This window comes from Desmodus rotundus, chromosome 7 (assembly GCF_022682495.2).
Source record: "Desmodus rotundus isolate HL8 chromosome 7, HLdesRot8A.1, whole genome shotgun sequence".
Classification (NCBI taxonomy): Eukaryota; Metazoa; Chordata; class Mammalia; order Chiroptera; family Phyllostomidae; genus Desmodus; species Desmodus rotundus.
The window spans coordinates 14,999,929-15,022,679 of record NC_071393.1 but is presented as its reverse complement, the minus strand read 5'-3'; the positions used below and the strand labels follow the sequence as shown (position 1 = coordinate 15,022,679).

The window sequence follows — 22,751 nt, the reverse complement described above, 5'->3', positions numbered from 1 at the left end:
TATGGTTTGCTAAGGAGTTTGAACTTGAACTTGCTTCTGTGGGTATCAGTGAATCATGGAAAGGAAGTGACAGGGAGCAGATGGTATTTTTCAGTAAATTGTCTCATGTTGACATGAAGGATGGATCAGAAGGGTAAAAGTGTTAATAGAAGCTGAGACCTTGGGAGTGAGCGAGGGGGTGGTTCCCCCGGGTGGAAAAGAGGCTGTGGATTTGCAAATTATTTTGAATTTAATGGCATCAGAACTTAGGGACTCATTGCATGCAGGGGCCCGAGGAGAGGGAGAAACCACAGGAGCTGACTCAGGTCTCCTGCCTGGAGCCTATAAGCAGATCTAGAAGGTGGAAGGGTCCTTAGACATTAGTGAGGCTGACCTTTCAGGATATGAAGAGCCTGAGACCCAGAGAACTCTCTGGAAAGGAAGATGTTGCCATGAGGGAGCAGAGGAGAGATGCTGGGCTCAGTCAGGGACAGGTTGAGCGTGGGGGTGCCCAGATGGCTGTGGAGGTCTGAAGCTTGGGAGGGAGGACCGTACTGATGGTTCAGGTGGGAAATAGGGTGTGGAGCCACAGGCACGGGCGCCATCGCTTCGGTCCCTGTGTGGAGTGGGGAGCGCATGGGGGTGAGAACTGACTCCTGCCTGGGAGCTGGGGGAGAGAAATTTGGAGGACGACGGTGTGTGGCCACAGCACCAGGAAGCAGGGGGTTTCAAGAAGGGGCAGTTGGTGTGACTCAGGCACACCACAGTGAGGACCCTAAGGAGGACATCTGACAGGGCCACTGCTTTCAGGAATGACTTTCTGAGTGGCAGCACGTCTGCCACTTCTCGCCTTCCCCGTGTCTTCTGTTGACACTTGCGTACGGCATCCTCTCCTTTTCTGGCACCTCTCCTGGTGTGTCTCTGAGCCATGCAGCCCAGAGCAGGCCTGGTGAGGGGAGCACAGGTGGATGCCCGGACACCCATACAGCAGCCTCTCCTGGGCCTCATCCCTGTGCCAGGCATTACTGTCAAGATCACGGTGTCTGCGGCTATGAGTGTCTGACAGCAGCCTGGTGACTAAGGGTGGGGTGAGGCTGCACCCCAGCCTGACGTCAGGTGCCTGAGCCTCCGGCCCTGCACCTGGTTGTAGCTGTGTCCATTCTTTGCAGGGCCCGTCACCATGGGCGGCTCTGCTCCTCCGCTTCATGGGGATTGTGCCACGGGTGCGCCAAATGATCCAGCCCCTCTCTGATTGCTGCCTGCCAGGTTGGTCTGTGTGCGTTGATGTGGTGGCTTCTCTGATGTGACTTCTGGGCCCTCCTGCCCCCAAACTCCCCTGTTATGCACCTTCCTTCATGCCTGACCTTCCACCATTAGAGAGTCTTTTGTGGGGTCTCATAGGTTTCAACATAAGCAGGAGTTGATTCTGGCACTTTCTTTCCAGTAGTAGTTGGTTGAGAAATTACTTTAGTCAAGAATCAGATTGTAAAATATCCAAATGATTCTATAATGTATAAGGTAAAATTTAGTCATCTTTCATGCCCTCCTTCTATCTCGCCCCCCTCCCAACAGATACGCACCCTTGTTAACAGTGCTGCTTTTCCACAGCTTGCCCCATACGTTCACCAAGCCACGTGAGTGCACATCCCCGCCCCACCTCAACTTCCATATTATATAAATGAAATCGAGTCCTGCATGTTGATAAGAAGCTTGCCTTCTCCCTTACCAATGTATCTGAGATCTTTACACGTCAATACAAATAGACCTCTCTCGTTTTAAAACTAAATCGATAGAATTCTGTAGCGCATCATAATTTGTTTAATCGTTTCCCTCTTGATGGACAGTTAGGTTCTTTACGTGTTATCATTATTCCAGAGAGCGCTCTTAGGGACCTTCGTGCACATGCCTCTTCGAGCACGTGCGTGTACGTTTATCCATAGCGTAGATTGCTGGGCGTGGAATTGCGAGGCTACAAGGCATGCCCGTGGCAAATTCAGCAGACACTTTCAAACTGTAGGCTAAAAAGAATGAACGCGTTTATGTCTCCCAACAGTGTGGATTTGTCCACAGAGGCTAGCCCATTGTTCCTTTTACTCTTGTTCCTCTGATGGCTGAATGGAAAGGCATTTCCTTGCTCTGTTTTCCATTTCCCTTATTACCAATGAGCCTGAATATACTTTTATCTATTTATTGACAAGGCATATATATTTTGGGACTTGTATATTCATATCCATTGCCATTCTACTGTTTAGATATTTGTATTTCTTTTATACTGAGTTATAGGAGCTCTTTCTAAGTTCTGGTTATTTTGCAAGTAATTTTCCCTTTGTTGCCTATCTTTTAACTCTGTGTATGGTGGCTGTGGTGCTATGGGAATTCCCAAACACTTATGTTGGAAGATCCGTCACTCAGAGGCTCATTTTTTCAATAGTACGGAAAAATGGAGCTTGGAGGTTTGTAACGTTGCATTCTTGACCCTTCTCTGGTCTGTTTGCTCTTTGATCAAAACTCCTTAACTTCACTGAACTTCAACTTTGCCAACCCCATTAGTCCCCTCCTGCCCAACCTCGCCCCCAGCTGCCGCAGGGATCACGACAGAAGCTTGGACAGAGCCACATAGCCGTTCTGAACGTCACAGTTGAATGAATTTACTGATGGACATGGAGATCCGCTGCTTCAGCACACGTCTCGTCCCAGGCAGTGGTTTTCAGGGCCTCAGTGCCCTGTCCCAGACGTGGCTCCCCTTCCCAGGTGTTTTCTGAGGGCATGCCTGTGCTGGGGATGTCAGCCCATGGCTCTGCCAAGGGAAGTGTATGTGTGTGCTTGAGCTGCCATACCAAGTACCATGGGCTGGGTGGCTGTCACATCCAAAATATTTTTTTCTCACAGTTCTGGAGGCCAGAAGTTCAGGATTATCAACAGGTTTGGTTTCTACTGAGGCCTCTCTCTCCATGGCTTGCTGATGGCCACCTTCTCATTGTCTCCTCACGTGGTCGTCCCTTGGATGTGTCTTAATCTCCTCTTCTTATAAGGACATTGGTCATCTTGGATCAGGGCCCACCCATGTGACCTCATTTTACCTTCATCACCTCTTCAAAGACCCATCTCCAGATACATTCACATTCTGAGGTAATGCAAGTTCGGGCTTCAACATATGAATTGGGGGGCGCTCAGTCGGCCGGTAACAGGGAGACGGCACTGGTCTGGGTGAGAATCAGGGCATTAAGGCTCAGGGAGGCTCCTGCACTTGCTTCAAGTCACTTAGTAAGTGGGTTGCCGATCTGAACTCAGGCCCATGTATTTGACCCCTAAGCTCAGGCTCTCCACCCGCCCTGCCCCCCAAGGCAGCCTGACTGATGTTAAGACTGTTTTGGTTCCACTGCCCTGACTTCCTGCTGGCTGATTGTCTTCCTGTGGCCCCATAACTCATGCTTCTTGCACAGGGTACCAACTCCCAGCTGACTCTTCTGTACCTCCTTTGTCCCCTTGGAAAAGGATTTCAAATAATAATTCAACTGACTGAATGCAGCTTGTTCAACTGCTGCCGTTTTTGTGGGGAAGACTGCATAGTAAGAAAAAGAACATTTGGAATGCAGGAAATTCTCCAATAATCTCACACCTTCACAAAACTGGTTTTGATGTGTGCACGGTACCCTCTCCCCTCTGACGTACGCTTATATTTCACGTCTTCGGCATCACAGTAAACGTGGCACTTCACGCTCTGCCTTTTTCACCCGCACTGTAGCCAGCAGTGTCCCTGTCTTTGTAATGGTCATTTGAATGGCGGCATACTGGTCCACCAGGTCGATGCACTCTAATGTTCGGACGCATCCTCCAGCTGTCGAGCATTTGAATTTCCCATCTGTGATGTTATAGACAGCGATGCAGTGAATGTCTTTGTATGGGAAGCTCTTTGCTTCTCTTGAATCACTTTCTGAGGAAAACCTCCCAGGAGTCGGGTCACTGAGGTAAGGGCAGCAGCAGCCTCACGGTACCTTGACGAGCTATAACATCTCTTTACGGAATTAGCATACCGAAGTCCCATGCCACCAACAAGGAGTGACCATGCCAGCTTCGCTGGACTGTCACTGGCATCAGCTGTTAATACATTTTGACCATTTGAGTATACGAAGGGTGCCCACCTCAAGGTTGCTTTAATGTGTGCTTCTTTAATAACCAGCAAAGAAAGAACGACATTCTGCAATAGATTTGTATTTTCAATTCTTTTTGTTGTCACTTTCTTTAAAAAAATAGAAATCAGTGGATTGAGCGCCAGCCTACAAACCGAAGGGCTGCCCGTTTGATTCCCAGTCAGGGCACGTGCCTGGGTTGCGATCCAGGTCCCTGGTTGGGGACATGTGAGAGGCAGCCGATGGATGTTTCTCTCACACATTGATGTTCTCCTCTTCTATTTCTTCCTCCCTTCCCTTCTCTCTAAAAATAAGTAAAATCTTTAAAAAAAGGGAATCCTTGCAGTCTAGACAAATGGGTAGTAGTCCCTTGGGGAATACCAACTCTTTGATATCTTGAGGAGTTCGTTGGTGCAAGGAATATTTAGACTTCAACGAGCAAAAGGCCTTTGGGTCAATAACAGACATGAGCCATCGGAGGCAGCCAGCTGGACCTGTCACTTCTGGGAGCAGATGGGGCTGAGAAGAGTCTGGAGTCCTCAGAGCTCCCTGGCGGGACCTGACAAGGGTTGTTTCCAGGTCTCCGGGTGACCTGGTTCTCAGGCAGGCCACCCCTTCCAAACACATGTGCAGGGATGCCATGCAGCCCCTGGCTCACCCCAGAGCAAAGCCTGCCAGCCTCGGGTCCCAGAAAGGGGGCCTCCACCTCTCCAACTGCCCCTAGCAACAGAGGGCACACACAACGGGCAGGGTCAGGCCTAGGCTTCATCCCTAGTGAAATCTGTCTCACTTGAATGGTACCCTTTCCCCCAATCTATTTTTCTGATCTAAAATGATCAATGATACATTGCAATTTTTTTCCCTCGGAAGTTTACTTTAATTGGCTAGCAACACATTATCATAAATTGCTCTCAAATTACTTCTTTGGCTTCGGTGCAGAGTCATTTATTAAAGAGGATGGCAGTCGGCATCTATGCAGGGCTATTCTTAGAAATTGCTGTTTTAAAAGGGCTTCGTTCTTAAGATCCCCCCACAAGGAACTTGTGTGCTAGATAGACCCTTGGAGCACTCAAATGATCAGACAACACAGAGAAGGTCAGTGCCTCTCTCCTGTACACCCAAGCCCCTTGCTAGTGATGGCCTGAGGCCCAGAGGGAGAAGCAAAGGTCTTTAATTCCCGCAGTGGTGGAGGGCTGTGGCCAACTTGGGTCCGGAAGCCACCATCAGACCTTGGCCCTGCAGAACTCCCCAGCCTGTGCTCACCTCTGTGTGGTGCAGTCAAGGTCCAGTCAAGGGCAGTGGTGCGGAGCAGAAGGGACTGCATGGTGTCATGCAGAAGAAGGTTGGGAGGGGGGCAGTGATGGAAGGCTCAGGAAGGCAAGAAAGCGGGGTGGGTGTGAAGGTGGGGCCAAACAGGGCTTCTGGTGAGAAACTTAAGTTGCTTTCATCCGTCAGTTCATTAATCCATTGGTGCGATGTGTTTATTCCCACGCTCATTCATTCAGTGCGGGACTCCCATGGGCTGGGCCACACTGCAGGCTGAGAACAGTGAGAAGAGACCACAGTGTCTGCCATCAAGGAGTTCACAGTCTGTCATGGGAGAGTTGGAACCTACAGCAGGGCGTGCTAGGTCCTGGGAAAGAAAGGAGCCCAGGGCATTCCGGCAGCCCGGACTCAAGGAAACACGCCTGTGGTCCTATTATTTTAACATTTCTATAGATGCATAGTTTTTACATTATACTCTGTTGCATGATTTGCCTTTCTCATCTCTGTATTTTGTTTTTTAAGCACAGTTTCTTCTTTCTGCAGAGCCATCACATACGTAAGTCTAAATGGCTCCGTAATATTCGTGAAGTTGACAAAATAAACATTCACCTCCTGTTAGACTCTTAGGTTGCTTCTAGGTTTTTGGGACAAATGACATTGGACATGGAGGCTTGTGCTCCTTTCCCATCATGTACCCAGGGCTGAAGGGCGTGGACTTGCTTGTGGTTCTCCTCGTGCACTGCCATGGGCTCTCCTCCCTCCCCTGCCCTCATGCTAGTTTCCAGTACTGGTTTGGGCAACAGATACACCCACCCGCAGACACACACGGATATGGTTATGTGAATTTCAGTTGAGTGTGTGTGCGCCATGTTATTGAGCGAAGGTGGGAAGACATTGGAAGCTGAAGCTGATTAACAGTGTTCAGGCAGCAAGTGAGAATGGGGAGCCTGGTCGCTAGGGAGGCTGTTGCAGCAGCAGCACCCAGGTGGGACCTGACCAGAGAAGTGGTCACTGTAGACAGGAAAGGGAAACCAAGGACTTTGAAGTGACCAAATCCTGTAGTCTGGGTGCGGGGTCAGATAGAGCTTCGAAGGAGGGTTGCAGCTGCCTTCAGCGTTGCCAGCGCAGGGTATTTGGGGTGAGTGGACCTCAGGAAGGTTGCAGAGTTGGCTTTAGAAGGTCGTGTTTAGTGTTGGGGGTCTTTTTCCTGGACCTGTTCAAAAGATGCCTTCCATGCATGCAGGCAGATGGGGGGCAGGTGAGGGGATGGGGTTCAGCGTCACCTGCAAGGGGATGGGAGGGAAACTATATGAGGCCCAGGGCAGTCAGCAGAACACCTGGAACTATCCATTGGTCATCATACGCTCGGCCTCTCGGCTTTCTTGCTGCTGGGTAACTAAGACTTTCCAACTAATGTATCTTCTTCTTTAAGGACAAATTGGCACCCTTTTGGGTGCCCGTTAAGCTAGGTTGTAGATTTTTAAGTATTTCACATGAGCAGAATCTGATCACTGTTTGATGTGACTTATAGCTTAAAATAATTACATAGACAGGAGACGTTGTGTGTGTTTGCCTTAGTAAGACTGCATGACCTGCTTTCCTATTTTTCTTTACTGTTTTAGTTTCCTCCTGGCTGGCTGTTGTTCCCTATTTTCTCCACGACACAGCTGTCAGGCCGCCATGGCTGTCGGTGAGGGTAGGGAGACAAAAGAGATAGCGTCAGTGACCGCAGCGTTGACTTGCTGTGAGAACACCACAAGGCACGCAGCCCCTCTGCCCTCCCCTTCCTCAGCTCTGAGACGGGGCACAGCCATGCGTTCAAAAGATTCTTCCAGCTTCCAGATCCCATGATACTCAGCGTGTCTCATTAAATATTCTGGGTCGGATGCATTCTTGCCCATGTGAGTCCTGTGAAAATCACCTGTATGTGTGTGAGCATTTCCCAAAGCACTGAGGACACTCCTCTAGTCTCACCTCATTTTTCCTCATGAGGTCCCTGGCAGCCCAGGAAGCAATTTTCTGCTTAGGGGACCCCACAGGGCATGATTTGGAATGTGGCCTCCAGGATCAGCCAGAACAGGCCAATTCCAAGTGTTACCGGACAGGGGCCTGGCCCTAAGTGGGTCTGCCCAGGGCCGGTCAGTGGGCTCAAGAACCCACTGTGTGGGAGCATACATTTATTTCACCTGGGGACAAAGAAACAAGGAAGGGCTTAGCACAGAAGAAGCAACAGGAGAGCCTAGGCTGGGCTGCCTTAGCTCACCAGGAAGTCAGAGGAAAGGGGGCTTTGGGCACAGGTTCAGGGGATTAGCCTGGGACATGCTGCCAGCTGCCCGTTGCCTGCAAGGGTGTCCAACCCTCGGCCTGTGGGCCACATGCAGCCCAGAATGGCTATGAATGCGCCCAATGCAAAATCGTAAATTTACTTAAAACGTTTTTTTGCTCATCAATTTTCAGTGTGTGTGTATTTAATGTGTGGCCCAAGACAACTCTTCTTCTTCCAGTGTGGGCCAGTGATGCCAAAAGGTTGGACACCCCTGCGAGAGTTTAGGAGACATGTACCCTCGAGGAAAGAAGTGGAGGAAGATGAAGGAGAGGCAAGTGCCAAGTGCCAGCAGCACGGGCTGCACCCCACAGGGAGAGCACTTGCCCTGGGTCCTCTGTCCTGAGGCTTTTCTCTCTCTCTTGCTGGCAGGAATCTTAGGGGAGGTCTCAGGGGAGGGTTCCAGTAGAATATTCCTCAGTTCTCCAGGTGTGCCCTTTCAGGGTCATGGTCCCCACTGATTGGCCAACGACAGGGCAGGGGTCTTCCGTCCCTGCGTTTGGCTCTAGCATTGTCTGCCTGGTTTTGCTGCTTTTCTGGGCCTGGAGCTGAAATACAACCGAGGCCTAGATGTTATCTCTAGGGAGGTGACGTTTGATTCTGGCTATAAGTTGCTCAGCCACTGTGTTCGCTACCTGCCTCAGTTTCCCTATTCCCCTTGCCAAGGAATTTTCCTACTTTCTTACTGTCCTGTCTCACAAGCGTGTTGATCCTGGGCAAGTCACTTCACCTCCCAGCCGTGGTTTCCTCATCTGTAAAAGAGGAAACAGAGCTGTTCTGCGGGGATTAAATGAGGAAATGCAGGTGAAGCTAACAGCCCTGCATTCAGTCAGCACTCCATCACTGGTTACCGTTTGCATCCAAATGATGGTCTTCCTTTTGTAGCCAAAAAAACCAAGACCTAGAGTGGCTAAATGCCTTATATCGCCTGGGACAGTGACTCTTAATGCAGTTGCTAAGGATTAATTCTGTAGGTGGAAGGAATGCTCAGTTGCTTCAAAGACCTGGACAGGACAAATGGGCCCAACTCTGTCTTGTCTGAGTCTATTATTACACGTTATAATAGGAGCTCATTGAATATATGAAAACCTTTAAATTGCAGAAAATTGATTCAATTTCAGTACATTACAGTTGATAAATTCCATTGACTGAGCCTCCTGTGAGGTGGTGGTGTTTTGGGGGGGAGTTGGGGGTTGCTTTGTTGGGGGTGGGACAATGGCTAAACCCCAATGCTGGGGCTCGGAGTCTGCAGTCCAGTGGGAAAGACGTAATCAGGGCAGAGTGAGGTGGGGGCCAAGGCCAAGGACTGGGGCTGGTCCCAGCTGGGACTGCCTTGCAGCAGCTGTCTGTTCAAGCCAAGATGTCAGTGTGATCAGCAGAGAGAGGGAGGGGAACAGGATGGACCACAGAGGGGAGGAGTGACAGAGTCTGACGTACTTTGGAACAGGGTCTGTTTGTCCCCTAGACTGTTGAGCATAGTCTAGGGAGGTGGTGGGGCGCTGAGTGGAAGTAGGAGACCTGAGGGGAGGCTCTGGAACAGTCCATAGGCGTGATGGTGGCTTGTCAGGCCTCGGTGGCAGCAGTGCGGGTGGCTGGGGGTGGAGTGTGGGGGGAGAAGGGAATGGATCCTGGCCGCGCTCTAAGGGTACAGCTGTCAGGATGTGTTAACCAGCTTGGAGGTGGGTCTAAGACAGAAAAGGGTCAAAGATGACTCCAAGGTTTCTGTCAGGAGCAGGAGGAGGGTGGCACTGCTGCTCGCTAGCTGAGGTGGGGAGGACTAGGGGGAAGCTGGGGCACATTGGGGGCTCAGATTTGGAGAGTCGGGTTTTTGATGCCTTTGATGCCCATCACATGTCCCTTGGAGAAGTCCTGTGAGCAGCTGGACAGGCCTGTTGTGTTCAGGGAGGTCTGGGCGGAGACAGACATTTGTCCCCAGATGCCCACAGCCCTGTGGTAGCGGCGCCAAGGGAGCCCAGTTCCCTGGGGCCCCGCCTGTTGCCTTCTTCCACGACAGTGGCCAGGTAGCTGCAGGTGGTGGGACACAGGTGCACCAGCTACTGCAGCGGAATCATGGGTGACCCTGATTTCCTGGAATGATCATCAGGGCCCCAGCCATCTCCATTTCCCACGTGCTCTCAAGGGCAACTTTCCCTTTGAAAGAAAGCAATGCCAAGCCTGCTGCTGCAGCGGGGCGGCACCTTTGCTCAGATTTTCCCATTAGCTGTGACGTTTAAATGGGGAGCCCGCCTGGCGCTGGGGTGCCTTGGGGTTCGCTGTGGGAGGGGGGGCGGAGGCCGCACTGGCACTCTCAGGGGAGGAGAAGGGGGCGGCCGCTGTGTGGCTCGTGCTCCACTTGGCTCCCGCGGCGCGGACGGGGTTAACGGGCTCGTTCGGGTGGCGGGCGGCAGTGGTGCATTGTGGTAACGCGGCGCTGGGACCCAGAGTGCCGGCCGCCTCCGCCGGGCGGCCCACCGAGCTGTGCATCTGTGCGAGTCCCTGGGCCCGGAGCCATGTAGCGCCCGACTGCTCGGAGGCCGCCCCGCCGCGGGGATGAAGGGACGCGGCTGCTGGGAGACGGCCTCCGTGCGCTCCTTCTGCAGCTCCGGCTGCCTGAATAAATTTAAGAAGGGTTAGTGTTGCCCCGCTTCCGCCCAGAGGCCCAGGTCCCCCCGCATTCCCGGCACCAGGCTTGCTGCATGATCAATCCACGCGAGCTTCTTATGTCACTCCCTCGTGGCGTGGGGAGTACGGGGAGCCTCGGGGAACCCCTGTCCTGGTACCTCGCTGGTGTGTGCTTAGAGGTTTCCCTTTAAGCGCAGGGCATTGAGAGGGGGCTGCAGCTATAGACGTGTCTGTCTAATTCACCTCCCTAGAAAGGAACCGAAATGTAATCCGGAGCTTTCTTAAAAGAAGGGGGAAGCGGCAGTCCGTGTTTAATCCGCCCATGAGTCTGCTTGGGGCCCGCACGTCCTGGAGCCTGGGCAGAATGGCTGCTTTGGCCGCAATGGCCTTGTCCTGGGGTTACCTGAGCTGTCAGCCGTGCTGGGTGCATGGCCCAGCCCCCTCCCCTTTGCCCTTTGAGCGAGCTGTGACAGATCGGAAGAGTCACTGTAAGTGGCTGCCTGGGTTTGAGCAATGGCCAGCCCTGAGGATGCCCTCTTGAGGGATAGTGGTCCGGAATGACAGTCTCAGGGTGTTGCAGGCACAATTGATTGCCTGAGAGCCCCTTGTCAGCATTTGGGGGGGGGGGGTAGAGGGGTGGGGCTTAGCTGTTGATTAAAGCAAACTCATTAAGCACTGGCTTGAAATTCCTGAATCTTGAAGCCTTCATTACTGGAGATTTTGCATGAGTGAAACTTGCTGTGTTTACCTTAATGAGTGTTTCTATTATACGTTGAAAGTCTAAGGGAAAATCAGGGTTCTTTGACCTGCAGACTTAAAAGACAGAGTTCGTTTTACTTACCACTAATTTATTAAAAGCGGCTTCTTTTAGACATTAACACCCTCTGATCTGTAATAAAACTTGTAATTAGCTTTGCCTGCTGACAAACTTTTGCTAGTCAGTCACGCTAACGATAGCTTCCTAAGGCCCTGGCCCAGTGCAGGAGCCCTGGAGTCAGGTTTAACCATGCAAACTCTCCTGAAAAAACCATCCGAAGTCTTAGGGTGTTTGTAATTGTAAACCCTGGAGATTTATCTCATGGGAGGCTGATCCCATGGCTCTGTCTTAATCCTTTACAGAAACTTGCAAGTGAATTTTGTCCCAAGTACGATTGACCGTGATTTCCAGTTCTCGTGTGGGATATAGTGTCATTTCTAATGCAGTTGTGTTCCTTATGCAGAGTTTAAATGATGTATGTTCCTGTTGTTTGGGTGGATTTATTCTGAGGAGGAAGTTTGGAGTTAGAAAAAAGAAAAGAACAGAAAGTATGCATCAGCTAGGCATTAAAAGGCTTTTCTTCTTTCGTCCTGCCTGGTGATTTTCCTGGTTGCCGTTCTCTGGAAGATTTGCTGCTACCAAGAAGCATCGGGACTGGGATCTACGTATTTTCTGCCTGGTTGTGGGAGGGATGTCCACCTTTGTCAGGCGGGACCGAGGCAGTCGCACCTGAAGAATGGTGACAGGGCAACCGATTTGATTGCCAGACCCTCCGGGCCAGGCCTGCCTTCCTAACCCTCTTGTCACTGTCCCCCTCTGCACAGTAGGTCTGGGGACGAGGGATTCAAGGAGGAGGTGTGTTGGGCCTAGTGCTCAGACAAGGGCCCGGAGCAGAGCTTGCTGTGTGGCAGGAGGAGGCCCAGGGGCGATCTACAGAGTGTCTCCCTTGGGCACCTTGTGTGAAGGGCGCCTAGGAAGTCCAGAATGGAGGAGTTTTCAGGAGAAACTGGGAATCTCTCAGTGTTTAAATGTTGGCCAAAATACATATTTTAAACACTCAGGCAGGACAATGCCTATATACCTTGGCAACTAAAGAGCGAGAGAGGCTGTAGGAGCTGGCTAGCTGTCAGCTTTGGGAGGTGGGAGCCTCCTGGCCCCTCACACTGCGGGTGTGGCAAGCATGGGGGTGGGGCCTATGCCCCCAGCATGCAAATGGGATGCGAAGGGCCTCCTCTTACCAGACACAGGGAAAGGTATTGGGATGAGAGGTCACTCCAGACAAATTTCCCCGTAGAACAGGGTCCCAGTGAGACTGTGTCATACCCCTGAGCCCCCCTTCGTGCAGGTCGGAGGGAGCTGGGCTTGCAGCCTGGGGACTGAAGTCCAGCCAGTGACCATTTCAATGGCAGGATGGCATTGGGGCTTAACCAAGGTCCATCACGTGGGCTGTTACTCTGGAGGTCCCGTAGCGTAGCTAAGGCATCAGGGGACCTGGGTTCTTGCCCAGACAGCTGCCAGGCTGTGTGGCTATGAGCAAATCCCCGCCCCTCTGTGGGCCTCAGTTGCCCCCACCCCCATAAATTGAGAAGGACTGGCCTCCGCCCTGCTCTCAGCCCTGGGGACAGGTCTGTTGATAGGAGGCTGCTCCTCAGTGGGCAGTGGCATATTCAAACTGCTCCTCCACCACCTGCCTGACCTTCAGCTAGCTTCTTAGCCTTTTTGAGCTTCAATTTCCTCATCTAAAAGATGGTATTAAGCCTACTTACCTAGCTGGAAGGTTGAAATGGGATAATATGTGTATCTAAAACTACTAATTAATCAGTCTCTCTCTCCACCTCTCCCTCCCTCCCTCCCTCCCTCCCTGCCCCTCTCCCCTCCAAACAGAGCCAGGCACCGCAAATGGGGAAATGCCCATTTGGGTCTCTTGTAAGCTCTGAATTCAGCCCTTGGCAGCTCACTGCTTGGCCTGTGTGTGCATGCACACACAGACAGATGTGTCTAGGACCTCTGCATCTTTTCCGGTCAGATTGTAAAGCTCTGAACTTGCAGATGATAGGGACCCCTCACCCTGGCCTCATCATAGGTCAGGGTCAGGTGGCCTTGGGCATCCCTGCTTATGACAGTGCTAAGGTCGCCACTTTCTAATTTGGGACCTCAAAGAGCTGCTGTGTGCCCACCAGCCAGCCTCCATGTTCCGACTGGCAGCACTTTTTGTTACGTAGATTGCTGGACTGAGCTTGGCAGGGGAACAGGAGGGATCGGGGATATGAGTGCCAGGTACTTGAATGGTCTGAGGGCCTGTTTTGAGAGGGGGTGGGGTTGCATCTTTGTGGCTTGGAACAGGCGCCGTTCTCAGAGAAGGAGCCTCATGGAACATCAGCTGAGACTTGGGTGTAGCGTCCTTCAAAAATTTACAGGTAGGGTCCTCTTGGGCCTGGCTTGCCAGGGTGTCTGCTGTCACATTCCCTGCTGTTGACGTCTGCTGGAGTCCTTGGGAAGAAGGACTAATGCCTGAAGTGAGGGACTGGCTCTCTGCTCTAGCCACCTTCCATGGGTATGCAGAGTAGCCTTCTGGTGCCAGGGGATCAGCATCTGCCGCCTCACCAGGCCTGGCGTCAAAGTACTCTGCTCTGCCCATTTGGCCAGATGTCCTTGCCTATCCCTCACATTTTAATAAATCCATCCTTGCAGGCCCAGTGCCCATTTCAGCTCCTCCTGAAACTTTCCCTACCCGCAAGGCTGGCAGTGACCCCTTTCCTCAGACCTCTCCTGGCCTCCCTTCTGCAGCAGCCTGGGTTGTTTGAATGCAAGTTCTCTCTTCTGAGGCTGTATGTCCCCACAGGTGGAAGCCAGGTCTCACCTGTGTCTGTGATGTGCCCCAACCACCACCTGCAGCACTCAGCACTTTTGCATAATTGCCATTCCATAACCAACCTACCAGCATAGATGTGAACAGAGGGAAGGGCCATCTGAGGACAAGTGGCAAGCACATGCTTGGCTGGTGTTTTTCCCTTCCAGCTGGGGTTTCTCCTGATTCACTGGGACTCTCCCCAACTCAGGATTGGAACAGTGGGTAGAGTCTGTCCTGCCTCCCCTCTCTGGTCCCATTATAGTGAATGGCTCCCTTAGAACAACTTGGGGGAGCTCAGAGATGTGGGAGGTGGAGGCTCTTAGGTAAACCGAGGCATCGCAAAGAGCTTCCTGGAGGAGGTGACACCCAGCTGGGTGTTGGAGGATGAGGATGAGTAGGCAAGTGGAGGACAGGGGCAGACAGGTGCTCAGTTAGGTTTGAGTGAGGTGTCAGGGCCTCATGACAGGTGAGAGGTGGGAGTGACCCCCACTGGTGGGCTGGACCATAAAGGACAAGTGGGCAAGAAGGGGCTTGAGCTCCGTCGGCTGTGGAGGCAATGTGTGGCTTATGGAAAGGAGGCTTCAGGGTAGCACCTACCTCGTTTAGTCCTTTCTGCACCCAGGGAGGGGAAGTACATCTCGCCTCATAAGAGTTCACTGTTACTTGGTATGATACCTGGACATGTGACAGTCTCTCATAGACATGTCACCTGCTGGGTCCTCTGTCTGCTTGCCTGTAGGGTTCTACAGGTGAGAATTCTACCTGGTGAATTAACCTGACAGCAGTAACGGATAGGAGCCCCTGCCTCTTCCTGGCACATGGCAGTTGCACATTATTATGATCGTCACTTTGTGGGTCTCGCCCACTACCCTCGTGTGCGTGCAGATTGTTTCACACGGAGGCACCTTGTGACACAAGGTGGCGGAGCGGTGTTTTACCACTGTAGGTTTCACAGAGGCTAAGGACAGTTTCGGTGAGCCAGCCTGCCAAGGCAGCCATGGGCTCTTGCGCCTGGCACAAGTCTAGACTCCGGAGCCAGATGAGACCTGGGGGTGATGCGGCAGAGGCCACTCCAACATCTCGTCTGGTGAAGCCAGGCTGCCTTGGAGCACGTGCCCCTTGGCACACGTGAGGGGGCTTCATCAGTGGTTGTGAGTAAACCGGTGATAGCCATGTCACTCTACCGTGGGGGAAACTGTGCTAAAGGGAAAGAGGCGACTTTCCTAAGATCCCACAGGCAAAGGTAGGACCGGAGCCTGCACGCTCTGCCAGCACTGACCACGGGCGGGGAATATGCCAGACTCTCAAGGAGCCTGGCTGAGCGGAGGCCACAGTGGGTGGGGCTGGGGGCTCGATTTCTGGGGCAGAACCTGGGGCATGTCAACCGTGGTGATTTGGGGGGATTTCTTGTGGAAAGAGGCTAAATACCAGGGGGAAGTTTCAATGTGGGGTACACAGCATCCACAGCCAGGTGACAGGAACCCAGAGGGGCTACAGCCTAGCCAGCATCCTTCTGATCTCCCCACACCAGTGAACAGATGATGGGGCATGACCCTGGCTGGCCAGACTCAGAGCCCAGGAGGTGCTGGTCACACCACAGAGAGAAGATTTGAGAAGGTACATGCAATCTGAAGTGCACAGGAGCCCACAAGCTCTGAGGAAAGGCGCCACCAGGGGGCAGAGAAGTGGGCATGGAGCCCAGCATGGGGACCCACTGCGGGCCAGTATCTCAGGGGATGGGTTGGGTGGGCTACGTGCAAGGGTGTCCTAGGTTAAGGGAGCAGCATGTTGGAGGCACTGAGGAGGACCACACATGCAGGCATGAGGGTGTCCCTGTATGTGGGCAGGAAGACAGGTAGGGGGAGTGGAGAGCTAAAGGCAAGAGGAAGGGTGGCAGAGGGGAGGGAGACGTGGGCAGAGCAGGCCTCCCCCCACCACGCCCCGGTGCTTTGGATTAGCTGTGCTGTAGCTCACCTCTGCAAAGAGGCTTCATGTCTGTGCCAGCTCTGGGCCTCTGGGTTGCAAGGGGATCACTGTGCTGGATTGTGAGGGAGGACAGGGGGTCGTGGTCAGCAGTGACCTCTGCCTTGGGGGCAGCAGAGAATGGGAGCTGGCCGTGCGCTTGTGGCCATTTTCTCAAACAACAGCATGCCAGTGAGGCGGGTATTAGTAGTGTGGGGGTGACGAGGCTGTGACAGGCCCTGAGCTGCTTCTACAGGGATCTGTTGCCACCAGTGGCCCCAAGGAACCCAGAGAACATAGTGCGCTCTGTCAGGAGCCGGTTCACTTGCTCACAGGTTGCTGTGCAGGGCGGTGATGGGCTCACTTGGCGCCCCTTTAGAAAAGGGCACTCCTTCCTCAAGACCCTTTACTCCCACCTCTCCTGAAATTGTGGTAATATACTGACTCTGTCAGAGCAATACTCTCTTCTGTCATTTGTTTGCCACGTTGTTAAAAAAAATCTACAGTGTCTATTGTGAGCGTCCTTTCTAGGGACGTGCCATCGCAACCTGCTCAACCACATGCAACTGCCCTATTGATAGAAACATTTATCAGGAGCAGAGTTTGGTGGGTCTGGAGGATTATCAATGACCTCTGTGGCCTCCAGACAGAGAGAGAGGGCTGCCCATGTGCCACGCTAAGAGAAGTGACCCTGCGGGGGGCTTGGCACAGGCCAATGTGGGAGCTGGGCATGGAAAGGCCCTGGGAAGCTGGGAGGGAAGGCCCCAAGGTGGTGAGGAAAATGGGGAGAGGGGCCTCTGAGCCACTGTGGAGAAAGGGGCAGCCGGAGCCTGGCAGGACAGAGTTGGTCAGGCTGGAGCCCCAGGCCCCTCCTGCCCAGGACTGACAGACAGGCTTGCTCTCCACACACCTCCCCTCTGACCTCATCAAGGAGTGTCGCACAGCACGCAGCACCGCCCTCCGTGGACGTGAGTCATTCCTCGGACACCTGGTTTTCCTGTAAAGTGGCAGTCAGCTCAGACTGGCAGCAGCATCTGATCAAATAAGATGAGCAATATGAATAAAGATGAAGAGGGGCTTCAGGCTGCCAGAGATGAATTTCCTTTTATGTACTGCTTCCCTCTGACGTGTGTGTTGAAATGAGGCCTGACGCACATCTTCAGAAATAGTAGCTGCTCAGGCTGAGCAGTGTGGTGAGGTGGAAGGAAGCCACAGACTTGGGGAACAGAACCCCCTCTCCCGGCAATGCCCTTGGGCAGCCCTCGGGGCCTGGCATGCCCAGCATCCTGGCTGTAGGTGGGAGCTGGTTAGAGACAGATGTTTTTCCTGAGAGGCTAGAACTGACAGCCAGCCAAGCCCCCAGGGACACCCCTCCACCCAGGATATTTTTATTTCAGAAGCAGAGCAGTTTGTATGGGGTGGGCCCCTGGAGCCTTTGGCAGCTGCTCATCTGCCTGATGGAATTCCCTGCCCAAACCCACCCTCACCTACCCCAAACACACACACACACACGCACGCACACTTTGTTCTTGGCCAAACTCAGAGGTTCATCTGCGCAGTCCTCTGCCCCTCCATGTGAACATTCATTATTTGTAAGGGTTAGTTACTGTTCCGGCAGCAATTCCAGATGTTTCAGATCATGGTCTTTCCATAGCTCCGTTACTGTTTTTAGGTCTCTATTTTTAGTCTGCATTTTTCCTTCATGTGAGCATCCTTTCTACATCATTGGGATTCAAAAAAGTATGCCATTTTCACATGACTGTGTGTCTTAAGCACTTCCCCACAGTATTGCCGACTCAATATGTGTCTGTTCAACGGCTGGGGAGTGCCTTTTCCTCCTGTTAGACATTTCGGGTCCTCCCAGATTGTCAGAGCCCGACTGCTGCCTGAGCATCTTTGGCGTATAACATTCTTCTTTGTTTCTTCCTTCTGGGACAAATTCCCAAGTGTGTGATCACTGCGTCAGGGATGTGACTTCTTCCCTGTGGCACCCATTGCCCTTTGGCCGAAGTGTTCTGGTCCATGACGCTCTAGGGGCTGGGCGTGGACACCTGCCCGGCACTAGACTTCCTTCGTCCTGAGAGTGATTTTTGACCAGGCATAAAGTTGTGCCTTGTTAGTGTTTTAACTTGCATTTGACTAATCAAAACAGGACAAAATTCCCCCCCCCCCCAAGTTCAGTTATTATTTGTGGTTTCCCTTCCATTGCCCATCAGCTGCCTCTTCTCCTGCCCTTGTATGGAAACCCAAAGGGAAGCAGTATGAATGTTGCTGGTTTATGTTGGATATGGCTGGAACCCAAGCCAGACAGGACTTCTCGGAACCCTGGCACCGCTGGCACTTTGCTTGGAGGGGAGGGCTCAGATAAGCGGTCCCTGGGACTGTCATTCCCTAGCAGGATCTACCAGGTTCCTGGTTCAAAAAGTAAGGATTTTAAGACAGAGACAGCTGAGCAGTAAACCAAGTGTGGGGCCCCTCTGACTTCAGCCCCCGGGTGACAGCACGGATCACGTGCCTGTGATGCCCACACTCCCCCATCCCCTGGAGTCATCCAGTTGGAAGTGGAGTTTGAAAGTGGATGCCCAGCTGCGCTCAGTCCACGTGTTAGCTTTCCCCCAGGGCCACTCCAGGTCCAGGCATGGACTGGCTTCTGGTGGGGCTGCCTGTGGCCGCCAGAAGCCAGTGGCCCTGCTGCTCTTGACCTGTGTTGGCTGTGCACCCTCCCTGGTGTTCTCAGCCCTGGCTGTTTCTGTGCCCACATTCGCCGCCCCCTACCTTGACGCCTACCAGCTTTTTCTGGTGGAGAGCTGGCCCTTCTGCTCCTCTCTGCCTACTCATGCCAGGCAGCACAGGAAGCATCTCACCCACTTTTCTCTTACCTTCCCCTTCCCAAACTTTTGATTGCTTATTAAAAAAATACAGTTTTATCACAGTCATTTTGTTGGGAGGGTGTATTGTTTAGGTATTTTTTTTCTTTTAGCCAAAATAAAAATTAAACTGCATTTTTTAGGACTTGAATTTTTCTTGGAACACTGCGTTTCTGAGATTTCTCTGTGCTGTTGGGTGTACCAGTTGTTCCTTCATTTCCACCGCTTCTGATATTTTGTGTGACTGTATTACAACTCGTTCACCCTTCTCTGTCGGCGGACGTTAGGTATGCTTCCGATGCTCGGCAGTAATGAACTTTGCTGCGATGTGAACGTTGCCGTACACATTTCCAGGCACACATGTGCAGAAGTTTGCCAAGGGTATACCTCAGAGGGCCATTTCTGGCTGTGGCGTATACGAATGACGAGCTGTAAGGAGTAAGACCACTTTGTTTCCCAAAGTGGCCGCACTGCTTCCCATCGTCAGCGGGTGAGTTCCTTTGACTGCCGTGTCTCCAACACTGGGCCCTGAAATGCGTTCTTGCAAGTCTAATACCCCTTAAGTGACGTTTTTGTATCACCTTCATTTGCACTTTCCTGATAGCAAAATAGCATGAGCATTTTATTGTTGGGTACGTTTCTGCTTCGGGAAATGCGCTTTTCTGTTGGGTGCTGTCTTTTTCTTCTGTATTTCTTCTGTGTCTTTATATGATGTGGATATCTACCATTTGTCAGCTGTAAGCTTTTACTTTGTATTTTTATCACTTTATTTATGATGTCTTTTGGTGAATGTATCGCTTTTTAAAAAATAGCTTTATTGAAATATAATTTATATACTGTAAAATTACTCATATAGAGGGTACAGTTTCCCCTTGCAGTATAACCCCAGATGTGCAACTATCATCACAACCTCATTACAGACCATTTTTGTCCCTCTGAAAAGAAACCATGTGCCCATGATCGGTAAGTCCCAGCCCCCCTCTCTCCACCAACCAACCCCCAACTTTACACAACCAGTGATCTACTTGTCACCTCTGTAGATGCGCCGATTCTGGGTATTTCATACGCGCGAACCTCTGCGATGTGTGGCCTTTAGGGCCAGGTTTCTTTTACTGAATGTTTTCAGGGTTTGTCCGAGTTGCAGCGTGTACGAGTACCTCGTTTCCCTTCACTGCTGTGCGATATTCCATTGTATGCTTACACCACATTTCATTATCTGTTCATCACTTAACGGGCATTGGAGTCCTTTCGGCTGGACTTACGAACAATGCTGCCGTGAACACCCGTGTGTAAGTTTTCGTGTGAACACACGTTTTCATTCGGAGACACCTCAGAGTGGGATTGCTGGTCTGCCTTCTAAAGGGACTGCCAACCCGTTTTCATAGCGTTTTGCATTAGTACAGGCAGCAGTGTATCAGGGTTCTAATTTCTCCACCTCCTTGCCGACACTTACTTCTATATTGTTATTACTGCCCTACCAGTGGATGTGAAGTAGTATCGCTTGTAGTTTTGATTCTGCATTTCCCTAATGACTGATCATGGTGAGCATTTTTTCACGTGCTTAGTGACCATTTCTATTTCTTCTTTGGGGAAATGTCTATTTAAATCCTTTGTCTATTTTTATTGGAGTTATTTGTCTTTTTATAATTGTGTGAGCTCTTTCTATATTCTGGACGCTTGGAAGGACCATTAATGGAAATTGATCAGCGAATGCAGAAAAATCAGCTAAGAAAATAATGAAATCTCTAATTTAGGGAAGTAGCCAAACCTAACCCCAACCCCAAACTTAGTTATGTTTTCTGTGATTACATTGAATACGTTAAATCTCATATCTTCTAGAAATTAATTTGCCTATTTAGTTATTTATTAGTGTATTCAGAGTTCTTAGTTTTCCATACTTCATTTGAATTTTTCTCATGATGAAGTTTATTAAAGGGCATTAGAATGCAATAAAAATTGCTATTTCATATTTCAGTGACAATTTTATCATTGAGTCAAATGATTAAAAAGTATTCTAATTTCTCATATATCTAGTTAATATCTAAATAGCCATAAATTTTGATATCTAACTTCTAACATCTTATCTCCAAATTTCTGTACTACATTAAACAGACATCTGGATTAGAAGAGAACTTGACATTTATCTTTCCAAAGGAGAGGCGCCAGGCAGAAAAATAAAGCATACTTAACTGTCTCTAGCAGTAGAAACTCCTATCTTGGCTCCTTTCAGTTACAGGGCATCTAGATGTGCTTTATAATTATAAGTGTTGATTTTTCTAACAGTTTCTAACAGCCTGTCTGCTAACAACAAGGAAAAGTTGACTTTTTCTGTAGTGTGCCCTGTAAATTGTAATAAAACAACATGAGATCACTAAAAATTTAGTTTAATTTTTTCCATTGTTATTATTTTCTGTTTCATTGATTTCTGCTCATTATAATTTTATTTCTTCTTCTCATTTTGAATATAATTTGGTCTTCTTTTTGGAGCTCCTTAAGGTAGAAACTTAGATCATTAATTAAACCCTTCTTCTGTTTTCTTGAATAAGCATTTAAAGCTATGCATTTCCCTCCAAGTGCCACTTTAGCTGCATCCCATAAATTTTGATCTGTTGTATTTTCTTTATAATTTACTTCAAGATGTTTTCTAATTTCCCTTGTGGTTTATTATTTGACCTGTTAGTTATTTCAAAGTATGTGTTTTCATTTCCATGTACTTGGGTATTTTTTCTTATCTTTTTGTTATTGCTTTCTAGTTTAATTCTGTAGTAGCCAGAGAACGTACATTTTATCATTTTAAATTTGAGACTGATTTATGGCCCATTGTATGCTCTGTCTTGGTGAATATTTCATGTATTGTTGAAAAGAATGTGTATTCTGCCACTGTTGTGTATAGTGTTCTATAAATGTCAATTAGGTCAAGTTAATTGATAAAGGATGCTGGAAGACTCACATCTTCTAAATCCTTATTTGTTTTGTCTGTTTCTATCAGTTGTTAAGAGAGTATTGAAATCTCTTAACTGTAATTGGGGATTTCTCATTCTCCATTCATTTCTGTTTTGCTCCATGTACTTTCAAGCTCTGTTACTAGTACGTGCACATTCAGGAATTTGTGTCATCTTGATGAATGGGCTCCTTTTGTCATCATGAAACTACCCTCTTTATCTGTGTCCTCAGGCCTTCTTTCGAATGTTAATAAGGCCAATGCAGCTTTCTTGCAATTACTGTTCCTGTGTTTCTTTTTCCAATGTTTTTCTCTTAAGTCATTGGTATCTATGTATTTACAGTATGTTTCATGTAGAAAGCATATGGTTAGTTATTTTATCTATGCTTTTATATTTAAAGGGGTTTTATTATAGATAGAATACAGTGAGTCTTGCTTTGCTTTTTAATCCAGTCTGAGTCTCTGACTTTTAATTAGATTGTTGAGACTGTTCCGGGACAAATGACTCAGACAAAGTCCTGGGGTAGCGAAGTGGAGTTTATTTACGCATGTGGACCCAGAGGAGGCAGTCTCCAAATTCTGGGCACCAGGGCAAGACAAAAGCCTGCTTATATAGGCAGGGGCTGACCGTTACTATGGGCACGCAAATGTGGGGCGGAGCACGGTGCAAGGCGGAAGTGGGCGCTAACGGAAGCAGAAGGCGGAAGTTAGCGTGGCGGCTTATGGCTGGTCATGACTTTCTTAAAATGGAGTCTAGCTTTCCTGTCACAAGACCATTTTAAGTTAGTATAATTATTGATATGGTTGGGTTTAAATCTACCATTTTGCTATTTGGTCGAATCTATTTTTTTGTATGTGTGTTTTCTCTTTTCCTGACATCTGGGATATTATTTTTAGTATTTAATGTCTGTTCCTTTATTAGCTCATGACTATACAGCTTTCTTTTCTTAGCGATTGCTCTGAGGTTCACACTACACATCTTTAGCTTATTTCAGGCTTCCTTCAAAGCATATACCATTTCAGCTGTAATGCAAGAGCCTTACAGTGATGTCT

At 50.0% G+C, this 22,751-nt stretch overlaps 1 protein-coding gene across 3 annotated transcripts in view; it reads left to right on the top strand.

Annotated features, from left to right (window-relative positions):
- Positions 1–22,751, top strand: part of OSBP2 (oxysterol binding protein 2) — a 117,167-nt gene that overhangs the window by 53,228 nt on the left and 41,188 nt on the right. Inside the window, exon 1 of one of the 3 annotated variants that reach the window (XM_045200519.2) lies at positions 10,223–10,327. The exons of the other annotated variants lie outside the window; for them this stretch is intronic. Within the exon in view, the coding sequence (XP_045056454.1) occupies positions 10,249–10,327 (79 nt within the window). The 5' untranslated portion in view covers positions 10,223–10,248. Of the gene's footprint in view, positions 1–10,222; positions 10,328–22,751 lie in introns of those variants that run through there. 3 annotated transcript variants of the gene reach the window in all.